Source organism: Syngnathoides biaculeatus, chromosome 3 (assembly GCF_019802595.1).
Source record: "Syngnathoides biaculeatus isolate LvHL_M chromosome 3, ASM1980259v1, whole genome shotgun sequence".
NCBI classification, from domain to species: domain Eukaryota; kingdom Metazoa; phylum Chordata; class Actinopteri; order Syngnathiformes; family Syngnathidae; genus Syngnathoides; species Syngnathoides biaculeatus.
The window spans coordinates 6,175,798-6,193,443 of NC_084642.1; the positions used below are offsets into that span (position 1 = coordinate 6,175,798).

The window sequence follows — 17,646 nt, forward strand, 5'->3', positions numbered from 1 at the left end:
ATTGCTTGTGGGACAATACGACGAGAGGGGCGTGGCAAGCTAGGGGTTAAGACAACGTGGCTATCTGATTGGCTATTATTGTTCGAGTGAATGACAGGTCGGAAAGGTCCATTGAACATCGATGCCACAGGATGGCGGCAAAGGACAATGTTTGCCCGGATGAAGCTCCTCAACTCACTTCATACTAAAGGCCGCGATGATGTAGCCATTAGTACTTGCCAAACAATGCTGCGGGCGGCTATCGACTGCACGTCAGTTATGCAACGTGTAGCATCGCAGTGTTTATTTCGCGGCTCAGGCAGAGAAGCAGATAAAGGGAAAGTTGAGTTTTCGGGCGCGAGGAGGGAGTCCGACACGACGCAGCTGCCCTGCAAAACTGCCTTTTACTAACGAGGTCCAAATGAGCCACGTTATGTCCGCCTCACCACGAGAAAGTGGCAGTTGAAGCAAAGACCACGTCCCGTGGAGGCTGTATTCGAGCAAACATGGAATGTTCGAGAGCTTCACGGCACCGTAGGGACGCTCTAGTAGCGCTTCGGCCACGCTTGTGAAAGTATTTCGAAACATGGACGCTCTACCAGCACACAAAACTGCACACTCAGGGACACGGGACGGGCAGATGCGCTGCAACAACCAACCAACGCAAATGTCAGATAAGTGGCAGTGAACACAACTTCCTTCATAAGTTTTGGAGATAGAATTAGTGAGCAATTCATCCATCCATTTTATACCACTTCTCCGGGTCGGGTCCCTGGGGAAGTAGCTTCAGCAGGGATACCCAGACTTCGATTACCCCAGCCACTTCTTCCAGGTATTCCAAAGGGATTCCGAGGCGTTCCCAAGCAAACCGAGAGACATCGTCTCTCAAGCGTGTCCTGGGTTGTCCCCGGGGTCTCTGCCTTGTGGGACATGCCCGGAACACTTCACCAGGGAGGAGTCTGGGAGGCATCTGGATCAGATGCCCCTGCCACCTCACCTGGCTCTTCTCAATGCGGAGCAGCAGCGGCTCGACACTGAGCCCCTCCCTGATGACCGAGCTTCTCACCCTAGCCCGGACACCCTGCGGAGGAAACTCATTTCGGCGGCTTGTATCCGGGATCTTGTTCTTTCGGTCACGAGCCACAGCTCGCGCCCGTAGGTGAGGGTAGGAACGTAGATCGAGTGGTAAATTGAAAGCTTTGCCTTTCCTCTAAACTTCCGCTTTACCACAACAAACCGATGTGTTGCGATAGAATCATCGGTCACCGGTCAAATAAAATTTGTATTTCAAGGCAACGCTTTATTAGCAACAGGACTGTTTCAGGTTAACTTTTAGAGCCAGATCACTAAACCTCAACGACATTGGGATTTTTCCATCTTCTAATTGGTTAGTCAGAGGAAAACCCGGACGCCAACCACGACAAAGACTTCTTGTCAGCAAACCCCTGCTTTGACTGCTGGTCAATCACAGGGCACATAAAGACAGACCACCATTCACATCCGCGGCGTCACTGAGCGGGAAGTGAACCGACGTCGCCTGCTCGGAAGTCAGGCGAGCGAATCGGTAGGGCGTCAGTGACGCAAAGAAACGATCTCTGTTTTTACTGGACCCAATTGTATCGTAAAGACTCTGACTGGCACATCCTGGGGTTTCCTGCGTTAACACAACCGACCCATCGCAATAGAAAACAAATGTTCCGGAATGATCCCCAAAGCCGCAGCGTATTGAGAACACGTGATATCACGGCGTGGGATTCGGTCCAACAGGTAATTCTGAACCGTTTAGCAGACTTCAGGCCGAAATCTGCATCTGTGTTTATTTAACAGTGGTTCATGAGGTCATCAATCATCATTCGCTTTGTGTATGCGAAGGTATTCTGCCGCATTACCTCATGTTCAGTTTGGAAATTACCCATCCTTAGACTCTCAACTGTCTGTACAGTGATAGATTATGATTGACGTGACTGAAAAAAAAAAAAACTATCTACAAATTGTAAAAGAAGCAAGCAGACGTTTGTTGACAGTTTTGTGAAGCGCTATTGTTATGTCGACCTGCTCTTGGAATAATTGGAAGGGAAATCTTTAATTCATACTTTATGCTCAAAGTAGGGCTGGAAAGGGGCAGAACTAGTTCTTTTCCTTTCGGCTTGTCCCGTTAGGGGTCACCAAAGCGTTTCACCTTTTACCATCCAAGCCTATCTCGTGGATCTTCATGTCCTCCCTCACCACATCCATCAACCTTTCCTTTGGTCTTCCTCTCCCTTTTTTGCCTGGCAGGTCGATCCTCAGCACCCTTCTACCAATACACTCACTCCCTCGTACCTGGACATGCCCAAAACCATCGAAGTCTGCTCTCTCTAACCTTGTCTCCAAAACCTCCAACTGCCTCTAATGAGCTCATTTCTAATCGTATCCAACCTGCTCACTCCGAGCGAGAACCTCAGCCTCTTCATTTTTGCCACCTCCAGTTCTGCTTCCTGTTGTCTCTTCAGTACCACCGTCTCTAATCCGTACACCACGTTCGGCCTTACCACTGTTTTATAAACTTTGCCCTTCGTCCTAGCGGAGACTCTGTCACATAAAACACCAGACACCTTGCGCCAACTGTTCCAACCTGCTTGGACCAGTCTCTTCACTTCCTTATCACACTTACCATCGCTCTGGACTGTTGACTCCAAGTATTTGAAGTCGTCCACCCTCGCTATCCACACATATTTTGTTTTGGAAAGGGGCAGAACATTTCTGGAATGTTTCAAGTAAATTACCAAGGGAAATCCAACTGGGTAAGATCAGAAATAATGCACATTTGAACTGGAGCTTTGCGGTCAATGCAGTTTTCACATTGAATGATAAAAATGAACATTTTGTGGCTGCAGAGCGCTCCTTGCCCAGGTGTGAGGCCGTTGCAGTTTTACTGGTTTCAAGTGAACGTTTTTCAAGCGACAGGAGCAGAACAGCCGTCACAACACCCCCAAAATTGTGAAGCATACCCGCCGTGTCTTCTACTAAAACTCCTTCAATGAGGAACTAGAAGGAAGTTTGTTCAGACTTGTGGTCTCCAGTCCAGAACTCTTATCTTGATACCAAACAGATACCATCGAGTTTCCGCCGCATTATGAAAAAGAAGCCATTGACTTCAGCGTTCACTTCTGGCTCTAATTTCTGGGAGACACGTGCGGGAGTCAGGGACATACCGATCAATGATTTCAGCGTCCTACAACAAAAATACCACATGATTATTCAGCGCGTTTTCAGCACATAACGGCGATTAAAAGATGGGCAAAAAAAGCTCGTGATCGTGGCTTTCTTTGAAGACATTCAAAAACAAAAAGCGTCATTCTCTTTTCATCGCGACAGACATGACAAAATAACGACGCCGGCATATTTAATAACAACTGATGTTAAAATACAAGTTTTCTGTTGACATCTTGGGTGACGGAATCCACCTCTTAATAACTATCATATTGCAATAACAGAAAGCATCAAGACTATACAAAAGTACGGAAGTAAATATGTACCACCGGGATTTGAATATGAAATGCCACAAAAAACAGGATTTAAATTCAAAATGTAAAGTGATCACAATTTCAGTGTAACTTTTCAATGTTAACAATTCGCTGTCTAAAATCCACCGTCTGTGCCACCAGGCAGGGTTACTTCAGGTCAGAACCGAACAGCCAGCCAATCCAGTTACGCTTTCTGAGTATGTGACGTCACGTGACTAAGAAAGCGTAAACTGCGATTGGCCGGGTGTTCGGTTCTGACCTGAAGTAACCCTGCCTGGTGGCACAGATGGTGAATTTTAGACAGCGAATTGTAGCAACTACTGAAAATGTGATCACTTCACATTTCAAATTCAAATCCCGGTGGCACTTATTCACTTCCATACAAAAACGCATAATAACAGCACATAACTGCTCCACTTACATCATTTGAAATCAACACATATCTTATAGCGTGATGAACAGTTTTTTTAAAATCCGTCATACTCACCAGTTATAATTATTCACTGTATTAATTTGTGAAGATCAACAGATCTTGGCCAATCGTAGTCGGCTGGGACAGGTTCTGCTGTAACTAATCAATCATGGGATGGAAAAACGCTGACATCATCAAGGGGCCAGCGCTCTGGCCCTGTGAAGATGAATTTGCAATACAATTGGTAAAAAAAAATAAAATGAAATTTAAAAAAGTCCCATTAACTAATGCGGTTTAGTTAGAAAGGCCAGCAGCAGTGAATGTGAAGGCCTTGGGCTGATTTTCTTCACATGCAAAACAAGATATTCGCATTTGGACAACATATATAAACAGCCACATACTGTACATGCCAAGTGAAATGCTGCGAACTGAAAAATCTAGACAGTTGGGGGAAAAAATGACTAACATTTTACTGAACAAATATTACATTGTTGGTTGTACTTAGGCCAGCAAACAAGACTTTGCGACTGTGCACAACTGCTTATGAGGTTCTGTGTCCCCATTTGGGTTTTCTTCATCATCAAGCTAAAATTAGGTAGGCACCAAGTTTTAAAAGGTTCATTTGAGAAGAGTTTGTCCTGGAACAAAAACAAAGTAACCGCAAAGGCTTTTAATGAATGACATGGGAGCACATTTAGAGGACGTGCTGGGAAAGGAGAAACACGACATGCGGCACATTCTTGTGGCGGCCCGACGGCTAGTAAACTCTCAAGGGTTTTATTGGGAAAATGTGATCAACTTTTGGGAATTTATGGTGTCAAGATAGTCCTTGCCGAAATCAACTTGACGTAGCGGAGCGGCTCGAGTGCTGTATTGATCATAGGGAGCGCTGTGCTGCTAGTTTGGAAAACAGGTTCTGGCTGTATTTTATTTTATTTTTTTTTTAAATGCACAAACAGCAGTTCAGGTTACTCATTCTTGTTGGGACACCGGCACCGTTCTACCGGGGGATTTCAATAAAAGGTACACAACCCCAAAAACTACTGGGTCCTGGTATTGACACATGGTCACACCAATTTAACCCTGAGTGGATCTAAAGAGCTCATGCACCTACGTCACCAAAATCACGTGACTTTTGTTTACCTCGCCATATTGCCGGTCAAGCTCCGCATTGGTCAATGCTAAGTCGGTTGAAGACGACACGGAAATGCGTCTTGTAGTACGACCCCCAGAGTCTTGTCCGGTACCGTCAGACATTTAGAACGTGAAAATAAATGACGGTACGTGGAAAAAATTAGATAAACTCGGCAGAGAGGACCCGTATTTCATGCCTAAATTGTTTTCGCCGATAAGAAATTGGACTGTTAATTGGCTTCCACTTGTCTAAGACAACTGGATATACACACGGATCTGGTGAGTAAGTCTTCAAGATTTACACGGAAAGGTTTGAAAGCGTATAAAACTCAAGACGCATACGAATACTTCGTTGCTGGATCTTTTCTCATCAGGAATAAATCCCACAGAGTGACAGTTTTGACGGGCAGCTCGTGAACGTGGAAGTGTGTTCGGCGTCGCGTTAACCTTTGCCGGAATCCAGCGATCTTTTCAGCTAGTATTCAACACAAATGTCAATATTTACACAAACTCACATTCATTAACTACGTTTAGAAAAAAAGAGGACAGGGTCTTTTCCACGGAACGCACACGGAATGGATTGCGGCCACACTTAACCTCCGTAAACCTTTGCGACAGTCTCTTTCTATTCACGAGCAAACTATTTTGAAATAAAACCTGTATTCGGCACAAATGGAAAAAAAAAACCTGTGGATGAAAAGGCCTTCAAACGGACAAATAAAAGCAAGTCATCGTTCCATACATACATTTTATTTTATATAAAAGAAAAATCGTTGTAATATTAACATTTATAAACAAGAGCGATTACTGAAAAACAACCGTATCCAACATGGCAGCGAGGCACTGAACAATGTTAGATGTCATCAAAACATCGACGTGCTCCTCCAAGTGCCTCTTGGGATCCTGCAGGAGAGGAAGAAAGGAAAACAAAAAAATTATTTTATTATCTGCTAATGACTGCCCCATAAATACTCACGTTAAAGCTCCACTGTCATGCCTACAAACATTCTAAAATAGATTGTCATGAAAAATACATATAACATTATTCACATCAATGTCTATACGAAAAAATAAATATGAGCTGAGACACAATCCGGTGAAGTGACCGGGGTAACATTACCCCATCGTTTCGAGCCATATTTAGATGATATGCGAATCGCTTCTAACTAATAACAGACTCCCTAACAATATGTAGTGTACTGAGCCACGAGCGACGACAACGCCGCGGCCCGGACGCAATGAACCGATGCTAAGCCGGGCCGCTCTACGGTGTTATCGTCGGCTATCGGCGGCTGAGTGCGCGTTGTTCATCTGTTGGCGTTGTTCATCGCCGAATGCTGCCGACGATGGCGCACTCAGCCGCGAACGACGACAACACCGTAAAGCCGCCGGGCTTGGCGCCACAATGAGCCACCTCGGCTAAAGCTGTGATCGGCTTGTCGTGCCTGGGCGATAAACAACACCGCCGACGATGGCACACTCAGCCGTAAGTGACGACACATTTAGCACCCCTGACTTATGTACGTGGATCTTTTTTTACGTTATGAGAGGATTATGTCTCCCCCCCCCCCCCCGCCACTACTGTTTTTTTTTTAGTAGCTGTATACAATGTCCAGCAATAGAACGAGCCGGCATTTTGGCTAACACGAAGCAACAACGCGCTACCTTTCAGCAGGTAAAACTAGTATAAACAGGAGAGACCGCTTGAGTGCGCTGCTGCTGTTCACGTCACTTCCTGCTTCTTGTCGAAAACAAATCCCCCGAGAGGATTTTCATGGCAAGAGTTACAAAAGCCATACGTCAAAATCATGTTTTGTGGTGAAAAAAAACATGGATCCATTACAGCTGCCTTTTATTCATTAATAACATACTAAAAATCATGCATTTAATGACAGTGGAGCTTTCAGAAAGAGTGCATCGTTATGTAATTGTATTACATTTACAGTTTGGCCGAGGTGCAATTATTGCGAAGATACTTGACTGGACTACAGTACTGTACTTGAGTTGTCTTAATATACAGTGCTCAAAGAGTTGCGTTTGGCATAACGCAAGTCGTACTTGTACCGCAGCGAAACAATAATTCGATTTTCTCAAATGGGATGCACAGAGTTGAAGGATAACTGCAACATTACCTGTTTTCCGACATTCTTGATGGCCAGCTGTTCTGGTGTCATTTTGTCCTCCTCTTCAACAGCCTGAGATGGAAACGCGACAGTGACGCGAACAACTTGTGTAGCAATGCATCCTGACTATATTTGTGAATTAATTTTGCAAGTTCATTTTAAGATAACTGTTAAAAAAATGACGGGCATTACGTCAATGTTAGCATTTAAATGCTCATATCGAATCACAATGTATGATACTGAAGATTGAGCCAGCGTCATGCCTCAAAATAAAGCAAAATGATCGTTACTTTGTTGTAGTTCTTGGCGAGTTCCAGCATTTCCTTGACGATGGTCTCGTTGAGTTTGCAGTGCTCGCTGTAATCCTGCAGTGTGAGACCTTCCATCCAACTCTTCTTATGCAAGTTGAGCAGCATCTACAGGAGAGTCAGACATGTTTTCTCGTGCTCCGACAAGAACGCTAAGACAGTGAACCCCCTGCTATATCGTGGCCCGCCCAATATTGATTTTTAATGCTAACAAATTTCAGACATATGGACAAGTTGGACAGACAGTACAATCAGGATATTCTGCTTGAGTGACGTAAACAATAGCCCACGGTGTGACGAGGCTAAATTCTGTTTTTTCCAATTAATAATCCTGGCAATGCAGTCAGTTTAAAGCATTAGGGAAACACAGAATTTATTGCAATGATGTTTTTATCTACAGTTCTGTAGTTGTAGGGAAAAAAAAATGAAGTTAAACGTTGCTCTTTACTTGCATTTTTTCCTGCCAATTATGTTATGACAATGTATATGAGCTATTTGTTGGGCTAGTGTTGGTATTTGTGACTTCATTTCACAGAACTTTAACTGTGGTTTGTATTTTAGCCACTTTCTGGACTTGTCCTATACATTCTTAAGCAATATGGGGATTTCCCAAAACTCAGTTGCATATAATATACTCAGGGATGTGTCTTTTTTGGCCAAGAAAAAGAGCATAATTGATTAATTGCTGCCACATTAAAATTAGATCGCCAATTAAGATAGGGTTATCAGAAATGTGCAGGCAATAACTTCTCACTTGACCTATTTAGAGGGAGGAAAAAAATGCATTCAAGCTGCAATAAATAAAGCATGATGGAGCAAGGAATTATTATATACAATGCTTAATTCTATTTTGTTATTTTTCATCACGATATTAGAAATAAAGAGCCTGAATCAAACACTTTTCCTCAAATCAGAGTGTGAAACTTTCTGAATAAATTTGAATGTGATTTTAATAGTGTCGGAGATTTAAAATGTTTTTACACGATTAGACTTTCAGTGGGACTGGAACCCATCTTACACAAAAAACAGGGTTACCAGTGTTATGGGAAATTCATAAACAATGGCGAGTTATACCTTCTGCTCCAACTCATTTTTCCTGTAATTAATGGTGATTGAATAGTAGTGTCTGTTCAGTCCATGAATCAAAGCCTAAAAAGAGGGAAAAAAAGGTTAATTCTTGCATACATGTAGGATTAACAATTCAACAGTCGACTAATTCGCTGTTAGTTGTGGAAGTTCTTATCATTTATATATATTATATATTTCACCTTTTGCACATTCTGCCTGGTTTTAAAGGAACAAGTACTGTATTAAGATCCCGTGATTCAATGGACCATGTTACCTGGATCGAGGGTTTGTTCAGATGACCCAGATTTGATGTGGTTTGTCTTGGTTCATGACCCAAAACCATCATATTTGCATTGATCAGTCTGAAGGCATCAATGACAACCTGGAGGACACACAAATTGAATCCAAACGTATTTTTAAATAATCCGTTTATGCTGAATAAAGATTCAAAAACGCTCACCCACCTTTCCCTTGACACTCTGAATGGGATCCACCACCACGGCGACCGCTCTCTCCGACAGCGCCTCGAAGCTCTGCTGTGTGTTGATGTCCACCCCGGACAACCAGCAGCCAAAACCGGGGTGGCTGTGATACCAACCCACCACCATCTCGGGCCTGGTGAGCAGAGCAACAGCAATGTGCGTTGTTAATTAAATACAGTAAACGTCCGTTTATGTTGAGACAGACCCATGACAGTAAAAGATGAAATGTAGAGACCCCAAAAATAAATAAACAAATAAATAAATGAAACGGAAATTTCCATGGTTTGGATTAACAATGGATCCAATAGGTCATGTCATATAATAGCGTAAAAGGCGCGGCAACAAAGGCTCGCTTACATTAGCAACATGATTTACAGCCACAGGTTCAAATCTGTACGGAAGTATTCCCCCGTCTTCCCGATCAACCGATATTGCAATTTCTTCATCAGATGAGGATAAATCAGAGAAATCCAAAGCCACAATTGTTTCCCCACGTAAGCGAGCCTTTTCTTGGCGCGCCTGTTACGTTGCATCCGCGAGCGGAGGTCATGTGACTCGCCAAAATGGTGGCGCCCCTGATAATTCGTAATTGCTGATAAAAATCTTTTAAAAAAACATTAAATGAGAGAGGATTAACATCACATTGTCAAGGTACAGCACATATGACATGACCTATTGGATACATTGTTAATCCAAATCACCGGAATTTCCCTTGAAATAGTTGATCCTTGCCATATAATTTAGAAAAACACACATTAAAAAGTGTTTCTTAGTGCCTGTTCTTACTCTTGCTGTCAAGAAATGGAATTATCACATAAATGTTTGTTCTCCAAATAATCAGCAAACTTTGTGTGCTTCAAGCATTTTGCCACTGTAGACTGACACTGTAGAACTTGACAGATACAACTAAATATAATTGGACATATATGGATATTTTAAAAAAATGCCAAGTGAAATTCAATTAGGTTAAAGCTAAAATAATCCCAAAACTTTAACGAAGATTAACAAAGACGGTATGGTAATTATAACCTTTGAAACGACTACTACAACTACGACTTTAACCCACATGGCGCAAACAGAGTGAACCCCTAAATACATATTTGTGGTTTGGCAATTGGAAATACACTTTGGTGGATATTTTTGAAACCTGTCTTCTATTATTCACAAGAAAACTCAAAATCAAAATTCAAACTTATCTGTCTGTATATGTAAAAACACACACAAAAAAAAAAAAAATCTGGGGATGGAGCGACAAAATGCATATACTAGGAGTTCACTGTATAAACCAAATCTAAGTTTGACTCATTAAAGACAGTTTTATTACAAACCTGGTCATTCTTTGATACATGGAGACATGAAAAGGGACCGTTCTTAAGCACTGTCAGTGTCGAACATCTTACCTCCCCGTTTGCTTCAACATATCCAACATCTTGGCTTGGAACACAGGATCCACTGCCTCAACACTCACACCCTGTGAGACAACAAATAGTTCAACACATTAAAATAATCAGTATGATGGAACTTCTGAAGTCCAACATCCCTTAGAGTTGGAAATCCTTGCCTTATGGCAGTGCTAATCAAATAGTGGGGCGTGACCTCCCTGGCATCTGAGACACTTGAGAACATGATTTGCCATACTAAGATAAAGTGTGATTGCAAATCCACTGCAGTAGATGGCAGTGGGGCTCTCGCAGGAATTGAGAGTTGCAGTATCATGTTTCAAACAAGTTGTGCACTGCAAAATGCGCTCATTGTAGCCATTAATTGTGAATAGTTTTAATAGGAAAAAAGGAACAGAAAAAATGATTACAATGTTCATTTTTTTGTAAATTGAATAGTTTCAACATTTACAGTTCACGTTATTTATTCATTCTTTTTTTAGGTTTTTCCATTTCAGGGAAATTGATGCAGTGTATTTTTTGCAACATGAATACATTTACAGTATTTGTTATTGTAAATTGATCTCTCTTTTGTACTTTCTTCAATGTTTAAAAAAAATTTAATTATCATGTATATCAGGGGTGTCAAACTCTTTTTTTTGGGGGGGGGGGCACATTGTAGTTGTGGTTTCCCTCACAAGGCCGTTTTGGCTCATCATCATATTTACACATGAAATTTATGAAATAGTTTTGGAATCTGAAATCAAGGGTAATGGGTTTTTCAACTATTGTTGAGATTTGAGAGCACAAAAATGCTTGCAATAGCTCAACGTTATCATTTATGATATCCATCCATCTTCTCAGCCGCTTATCCTCACAAGAGTGCTGGAGCCTATCCCACCTGTCAACGGGCAGGAGGCGGGTTTCACCCTGAACTGGTTGCCAGCCAATCGTAGGGCACATGGAGACAAACAGCCACACTCACAATCACACCTAGGGGCAATTTAGAATGTCCAATTAATGTTGCATGTTTTTGGGATGTGGGAGGAAATTAGAGTGCCCGAAAAAAAAAAACCCACGCAGGAGAGAACATGCAAATTCCACACAGGCGGGGCTGGGTTCAAACCCGGGTCCTCAGAAGTGTGAGGCCGATGCTTTACCAGCTGATCCACTGTGCCACCTTCATTTATATGACAATTTGAAATTTTGGTTCAGATTTGAACAAAAAACATGGAAGCTGTTGCACCTGATTTGCCTCTGCGGGCCACATAAAATCATACGGCAGGCCGGGTCTGGCCCCCGGACCTCGAGTTTGACACCTCTGCTCTATATCCTATATACGTTAAATATAGAGGTGTACTTGGGGGGACAGATTCTTTTACTTTTTTTTTCTAGAGGTTGGGTCATAATAGAAAACAATTGAGAAGCAATTGAGGACCACCTTATTGCAAGGCATTTGAGCAATTATTTAGCATAGTCTTGTGATGCGTTTTTCCTTCACTAGTGAGGTCAAAGAGTACAACACACTTGTATATAGACAATAAGATGGTTAGTGGATAGTGAATACATCCTCAAATGCCTTACCAATCCCTAGCTTCTTCTACTTTTACTACTACTCGTCTTTTTTTTTTTATTTTCTAGCAGTCTGGATATTCTGTGGCACCATGCTGCCTCTCTCTGATTAGTCTTGGTACTACACAAACATGGTTATGTGTGTGGTGTTCTGCGTCTGTCTTCTGGAGTACACCACACCCTTATTAAGAGCAGTCCTTACACAGTTTGTTTTCTAGTCATTTGAAGGGTCTTTCACATTTTGAAAGTCAGCGTAGATGTCAAAAATTATTGTGTTGTCTTTGGAGTGCCAAGTAGTGAGATGTGTTAGTGTAATTGCTACCTTTATCACCCTGGTACTTTTCTTCTTTCATAGACTTTACTACAGTTAATATAAATTTTACAATGGAGGCAGTTTGATATGGAAATTATTCTATTTTCATGACTAGATTGTGGAAAAAAAACGTTTGAAATTGGCATAACACTTGTTTTTTTTTCCTCTGTAGAATACAGAATATGGGTGTAGAATCTCAATATAAAGGAAAATAATAAAAAATAAAAAGAGCATACCGTTCCAGACTGGGGCATGGCAAAGACATCAATAACTCGCACAGTGTAGTCGTCAACAAACTCTCCCAGCATCAGTCCCATGACTTCCATTGGTACGCCCGCACGCCCGTGCTTCAACATCTAACGAGGAATGTTTAAAAAAAAAAAAAAAAGAGGTCACACACACAAGTAAAAAATAATGTTAAAATATATTTCGCTATTTTTGGTGGTGTGTACCTTGAGCAGTGCCAATGATGAGATGTAGACTTGCTCTGCTGTGTCCACAGCCGGTGCATCTGTCGGGGGGCCCTGAACCAGCGCAGACAATCAATCAGGTTATTTAACTTAAACATCAACTAAATACTAATCAATATTTTCTTTCAGAGCTTTGAGGTGTGTACAATTATGGCTTTATGAAAATGTAAGCTTTGCTACCTGGCCGAGCCCTGGCATTCCCCCACCGAGCCTCAAGAGACGGTCCATGTCAGGGTCTGTTGACTTGACAATGACACAAAATGCTATGTGATAATTTCACTTAAATTAAATGAATATTTCACATCTGGTGTTAACAAATTGATCTTTAAGTATGAGATATAGATATGTTTAAAAAAATGTGACCACTAGTGGTCCGTGACCTCTCTCTAGTGACTACATAAGTACAGCCTGTTAGTATTTACCTTAACTTTACTTTAACTTTTAAGTTACAAACATTTGCATTAAGCTTTAAGGACTATTTGTTTTTCTACGTGAATGTTTAATTTTATTTCACCTCTATTTGTGATATACTCATATTTACCTTAATAATTGTTTAAAGTACACTTTTTTTGTTTTAATATTTTTTTCTTAATGCGCAGTCCTAATGTTCAAACTTTTTAAGCTCTTTTGTTAAAAAAAATAAAATACTTGCTGTATTAATGTCAAAGTTGTTCATGAAGAGGGTACTCCGAGAGAAACATTTGCAGTGGTACATTGTGTAAAAAGTTTGAGAACCACTGTTTTACAGGACTGAAAGATGACTTTCAACAGAAAATATGCATACATTTAGTGCATATAAACAGTTTCATTTGTGTGTACAGACTGGATGTTGCACAATCCATTGTGTCGCTAATAACACTTCCCACTTTGCACTAATTGTACAAAATACTATAGCACAAGTGTACTATACATGTTACTTAATTACCTTATACCAACAAGAAATATCGTAATCTTCTACCGCCATCATTTACATTTTGAATGGGTCCCAAGTGCCGCTATCTGTATTCGTTTTTGCCTGGTTGTGGTTCCTACATTAATTAACACACATTCATACAGGCATAATAGGTCTATTTAGTGATGTGACACTTTCATTTTGGCCACAGAAGTAATAACGTATTTATTAAGAAGAAAACTTTTAGTCACATTCGTTCATCGCTAGCATTACTCGGCTAATCTACCCCCTTTTTTATCTGGAAAACTACACGTTGTACTTGGAACCTAGTTCAAGAAGTAAAGCTTTATTAGACACTAGACTGTTCCTGTAGATTGTCGTTCCATGAAAAAAAAAAAAATCGGTGTAAATTAAAATTGACGTTTACGTCCTGGTTAGCATGGTCACGATAGCCTATGGTCAGCCTCCCAAAAGAAGGGCAGCAAACAAATTATTTACACCGATTCCTCGTTATCGAATATCTTACATAATCATACAAATTATTTAATATTTGCCTCGGATGTGCTTACCAATCTGTGTTGTCGCTTTCAGGGTCTGTTTTAATACACTAAAGTAAATCGGCACGACTGTCTACAATGAATCAGCCAGAATGCTGTTGTCGAACAGCTTCCGTCGCACATTCGACGTCACAGCATTTTTTGCAATGACGAAGGTGTGTCGCAAGGGGCCGCTAAATTTACATTCAGTTGCGCAAGTCGTGGCTTCATCCATTTTATATTCAGTTCGGTACTGCTTTTCTTTTGTGGTCATGATGGCTAAGAGGAACTACTATTCCCCAGTTTGCATAATAACAAGTGTATGAAAAGGATTTTTTCTGGAAATTGTGCGTGAATCATGAAATGCTGAAGTTGGGTGCACATTACATCCACATCCTCAAAACATGCATTCATTGACCCTTGTGAGGACAAGCGGCTAAGAAAATGGATGGATGGATCTTGAATGATGGATAAAATATATTTTAAAATGTGTTTTGTTGTGAAGTGAGCTGGACAAATCAAACTTTCTGATAGTTTATCATCATTATTTTTCCATATTCCAAACCCCTTATCCTCACAACCCAGACCTTAACCCAGTTTACTTTGGACAAAAGGTGGACTACACGGGGGACATATCGACGCCATCACTGAGCGGGAATCAATCCCACGCTGCCCGCACCAAAAGTCAGGCGTGTGTACCACTACACCAGAACTCATTTTTGTCACGGGCCACACTGTAGGTACGATTTCCCTCAGAGGGCTGTGATGGTGAAACCATAGAAAACCTGAATCGCCTCATCATATTTACGCATGAAATGTATGACCTAGTTTTGGAATCAGAAATCAGGCGTGATGGGTTTTTCAGCCGTCGTTCATGTTTGGTAATACAAAAATGATGATATCAACATTATCATTTATGGTATATGACAATTTGAAATGTTGAGACATATTTTCACAGGAATCACAGATTTTGACACCGATGATTTACCTTCGCGGGCCACATAAAATCATGTGGTGGGCCGGATCTGGCCCCCCTGGCCATGAGTTTGACACCTGTGCACTACACCATCAGTGACTTCGTTCTTAAAACAAAACCCAAAAAAAAGGACATGGAATAAGTGAAGTCATTTAAAAAAAAAAAAAATGTTGCATAAATTATCCTGCAGTTCTGGAACTGAATTCCAATTTTGAAATGTAAAATCTTGGAAATTTTTTTTTTTTTTTTTTAATTGGTCACGTGTCCTGAATTTTTTAAACGTTTGAAAGTTTGATGACAGTTTGAATCAGTGGTAAGAAAAGTGTGGCAACAACCCGCCAGGAATAGAAAACAATACATTATTATAATTATCTTTATTTTAACTATATACATGTACAAATGTAATAAAACAAAAATCAAGTCATAAAAATATCAAAACTGTGCGTGAATGATGAAGAGTTGAATCTGAATTGAATCTCGACTTGTGTGAAATGTGAAAAGTTGAAGTTGGAATCGTTTTCAGAGTGCGGAAGGATAATGTAAACTTGTAAAATATGTTTTAATCTGGCAAATTCAGCGCGCAGGGTGAGGAATTTGCGGAATGCGGGAATCCTCGGAATGCGCAGGACAGTTCCCGGGGTGTCCTGGACGCGTTGAACACTTTGGATTCGGGACGTGGATCTCCACTTCACTCGAGAGGACTTTGCATTTGTGGAAACGTGGAAGTCTTTCGACGTAACAAATTCATCAACGACTATTTTGATCGCCGATTAATCATTTGCCGTCATTTTCAAATTTTCTAAATCCTCTCATTTCTGCCCCTCAATAGCAAATATTCTCAGATGTCCCAACCCTGGTTTTATCCACGTGTTTCACTAAAATAAGACATTCGCAAACGTGCTTTTACTTTGGAATTCATGGGAAACAAGTAATAGTCCTGTTTTTTTATTTTTTAATCCAATCATCATTTGCAGCTGTAGTATGAATAGCATGCAAATGACTCGGAGTTGAACCCGAAACGGCGACAAAAACCGTCTATCAAACTGCCCTGTGGATTAATCAGTAGCCAAGAAGTCGCTCCTGCCCGTTACAAAACCGTTGTGGAGTACATCAGGCCCTCTGTTTATGATATTGCTTAATTTCTGTTTTTGTTTTTTTTTTTTTTTGTTCAATAATTCAACGATACCTAATCATCATCAATAATCAGTTAATAAACCGTAATGGTGGGGAAAAAGCTTTTGGAATAAACTTTAACAGCTAATACATTTTTATCCGATTGTTCAATAAACCTGGTGAATTAGTAGAATAATCCATCCACCCGTTTTCTTTGCCGCTTATCCTCACGAGTGTTGCGGGGAGTGCTGGAGCCTATCCCAGCTGTCGACGGGCAGGAGGCGGGGTACACCCTGAACTGGTTGCCAGGCAATCGCTGGGCACGTGGAGATAGACAACAGTCGCACTCACAATCACACCTCAGGGCAATTTAATTTTCCCGGAGGAAACCCACGCAGGCACACAGGCGGGGCCGGGATCGAACCCGGGACCTCAGAAATGTGAGGCCGACGCTTTACAAGCTGATCAACCGTGCCGCCAGTAGAATAATTGATTCTAAAAATAATTGAGCCCATGTCACGAATTTGTGACTTTTAAATGGTTTTGAATTATTAGCGAGGAATAATATAATGCAAGAAGCAATGGCCTCGCCGCAGGAAGTTTCCGGGTTTGAATCTCAGCTTTGGCCTTTGTCTGTCCACTTTGGATCTTCGCTCGATCGCCTACTTGTGTGGATTTTCTCCATTCTCTGTTTCCATCCATTTTCTTTTGCCACTTATCCTCACGAGGGTCAAGGGGCAGGAGGCGCGGTTACACCCTGAACTGGTCGCCAGCCAATCGCAGGGCACATAGAGACAAACAGTCGCACTAACAATCACACCTAGGGGCAGTTTAGAGTGTCCAATTCATGTTGCATGATTTTGGGATGTGGGAGCAAACCAGAGTGCTCAGAAGAAACCCACGCAGGCACGGGGAGAACACGCAAACTCCACACAGGCGGGGTGGGGATCGAACCCGGGTCCTCAGAACTGTGAGGCCGACGCTTTTACCAGCTGATCCACCGTGCCGCCCCATTCGCTGTTTATGTCTTTAAATTCCAAAGTTAAAAGCGTAAAAATGTCACAGTGTGTGCACGGTCTCATATTTCGACATGCAAGCATGACGACCCCCTCCAAGGACTCGCCGAGCTGAAGCCAACCCGCACCTTGTTCACTAAGCTTCAGTGTTTCCTTTTGTTCTCGCCAAACGGTTTACAAGTCCCGCAATCCAGCCAGCGGCGTCACTTGACCGCCAAAGCGTCCTACGGGACAGGGTTCTCTTGCCCGGGACCCGCATTCCTCGCTGACGGAGGGAAGAACTCGTCCACATTCCTCGGCCCCTCCCGCTCCGCACCCGCGGGACCTCCCTGGCTGCGAGCTCAAAACCGCCCCGCCAGGATGTGCC

At 41.8% G+C, this 17,646-nt stretch overlaps 1 protein-coding gene across 1 annotated transcript; it reads right to left on the bottom strand.

The window, feature by feature from the left end:
- Positions 1-5,765: 5,765 nt before the first annotated feature.
- psmd14 (proteasome 26S subunit, non-ATPase 14) lies at positions 5,766-14,363 on the bottom strand. Its single transcript, XM_061813894.1, has 11 exons — positions 14,208-14,363; positions 12,927-12,989; positions 12,729-12,800; positions 12,513-12,632; positions 10,413-10,483; positions 8,995-9,145; positions 8,805-8,912; positions 8,537-8,611; positions 7,445-7,570; positions 7,164-7,226; positions 5,766-5,934 (listed from the first exon to the last, which is right to left on the bottom strand). The coding sequence occupies exons 2-11, from the start codon at positions 12,972-12,974 to the stop codon at positions 5,836-5,838; spliced, it is 933 nt and encodes a 310-aa protein (XP_061669878.1). The 5' UTR covers positions 12,975-12,989; positions 14,208-14,363; the 3' UTR covers positions 5,766-5,835.
- Positions 14,364-17,646: the final 3,283 nt, after the last annotated feature.

Excerpts from the sequence above, each read along its gene's own strand:
- psmd14 (XM_061813894.1), bottom strand. The coding sequence starts at position 12,974 with ATGGACCGTCTCTTGAGGCTCGGTGGGGGAATGCCAGGGCTCGGCCAG. Across the intron at positions 7,571-8,536 it reads AAAATGAGTTGGAGCAGAAG|ATGCTGCTCAACTTGCATAA; the intron begins GTATAACTCGCC and ends ACTCTCCTGTAG. Across the intron at positions 7,227-7,444 it reads TCGCCAAGAACTACAACAAA|GCTGTTGAAGAGGAGGACAA; the intron begins GTAACGATCATT and ends TTTCCATCTCAG.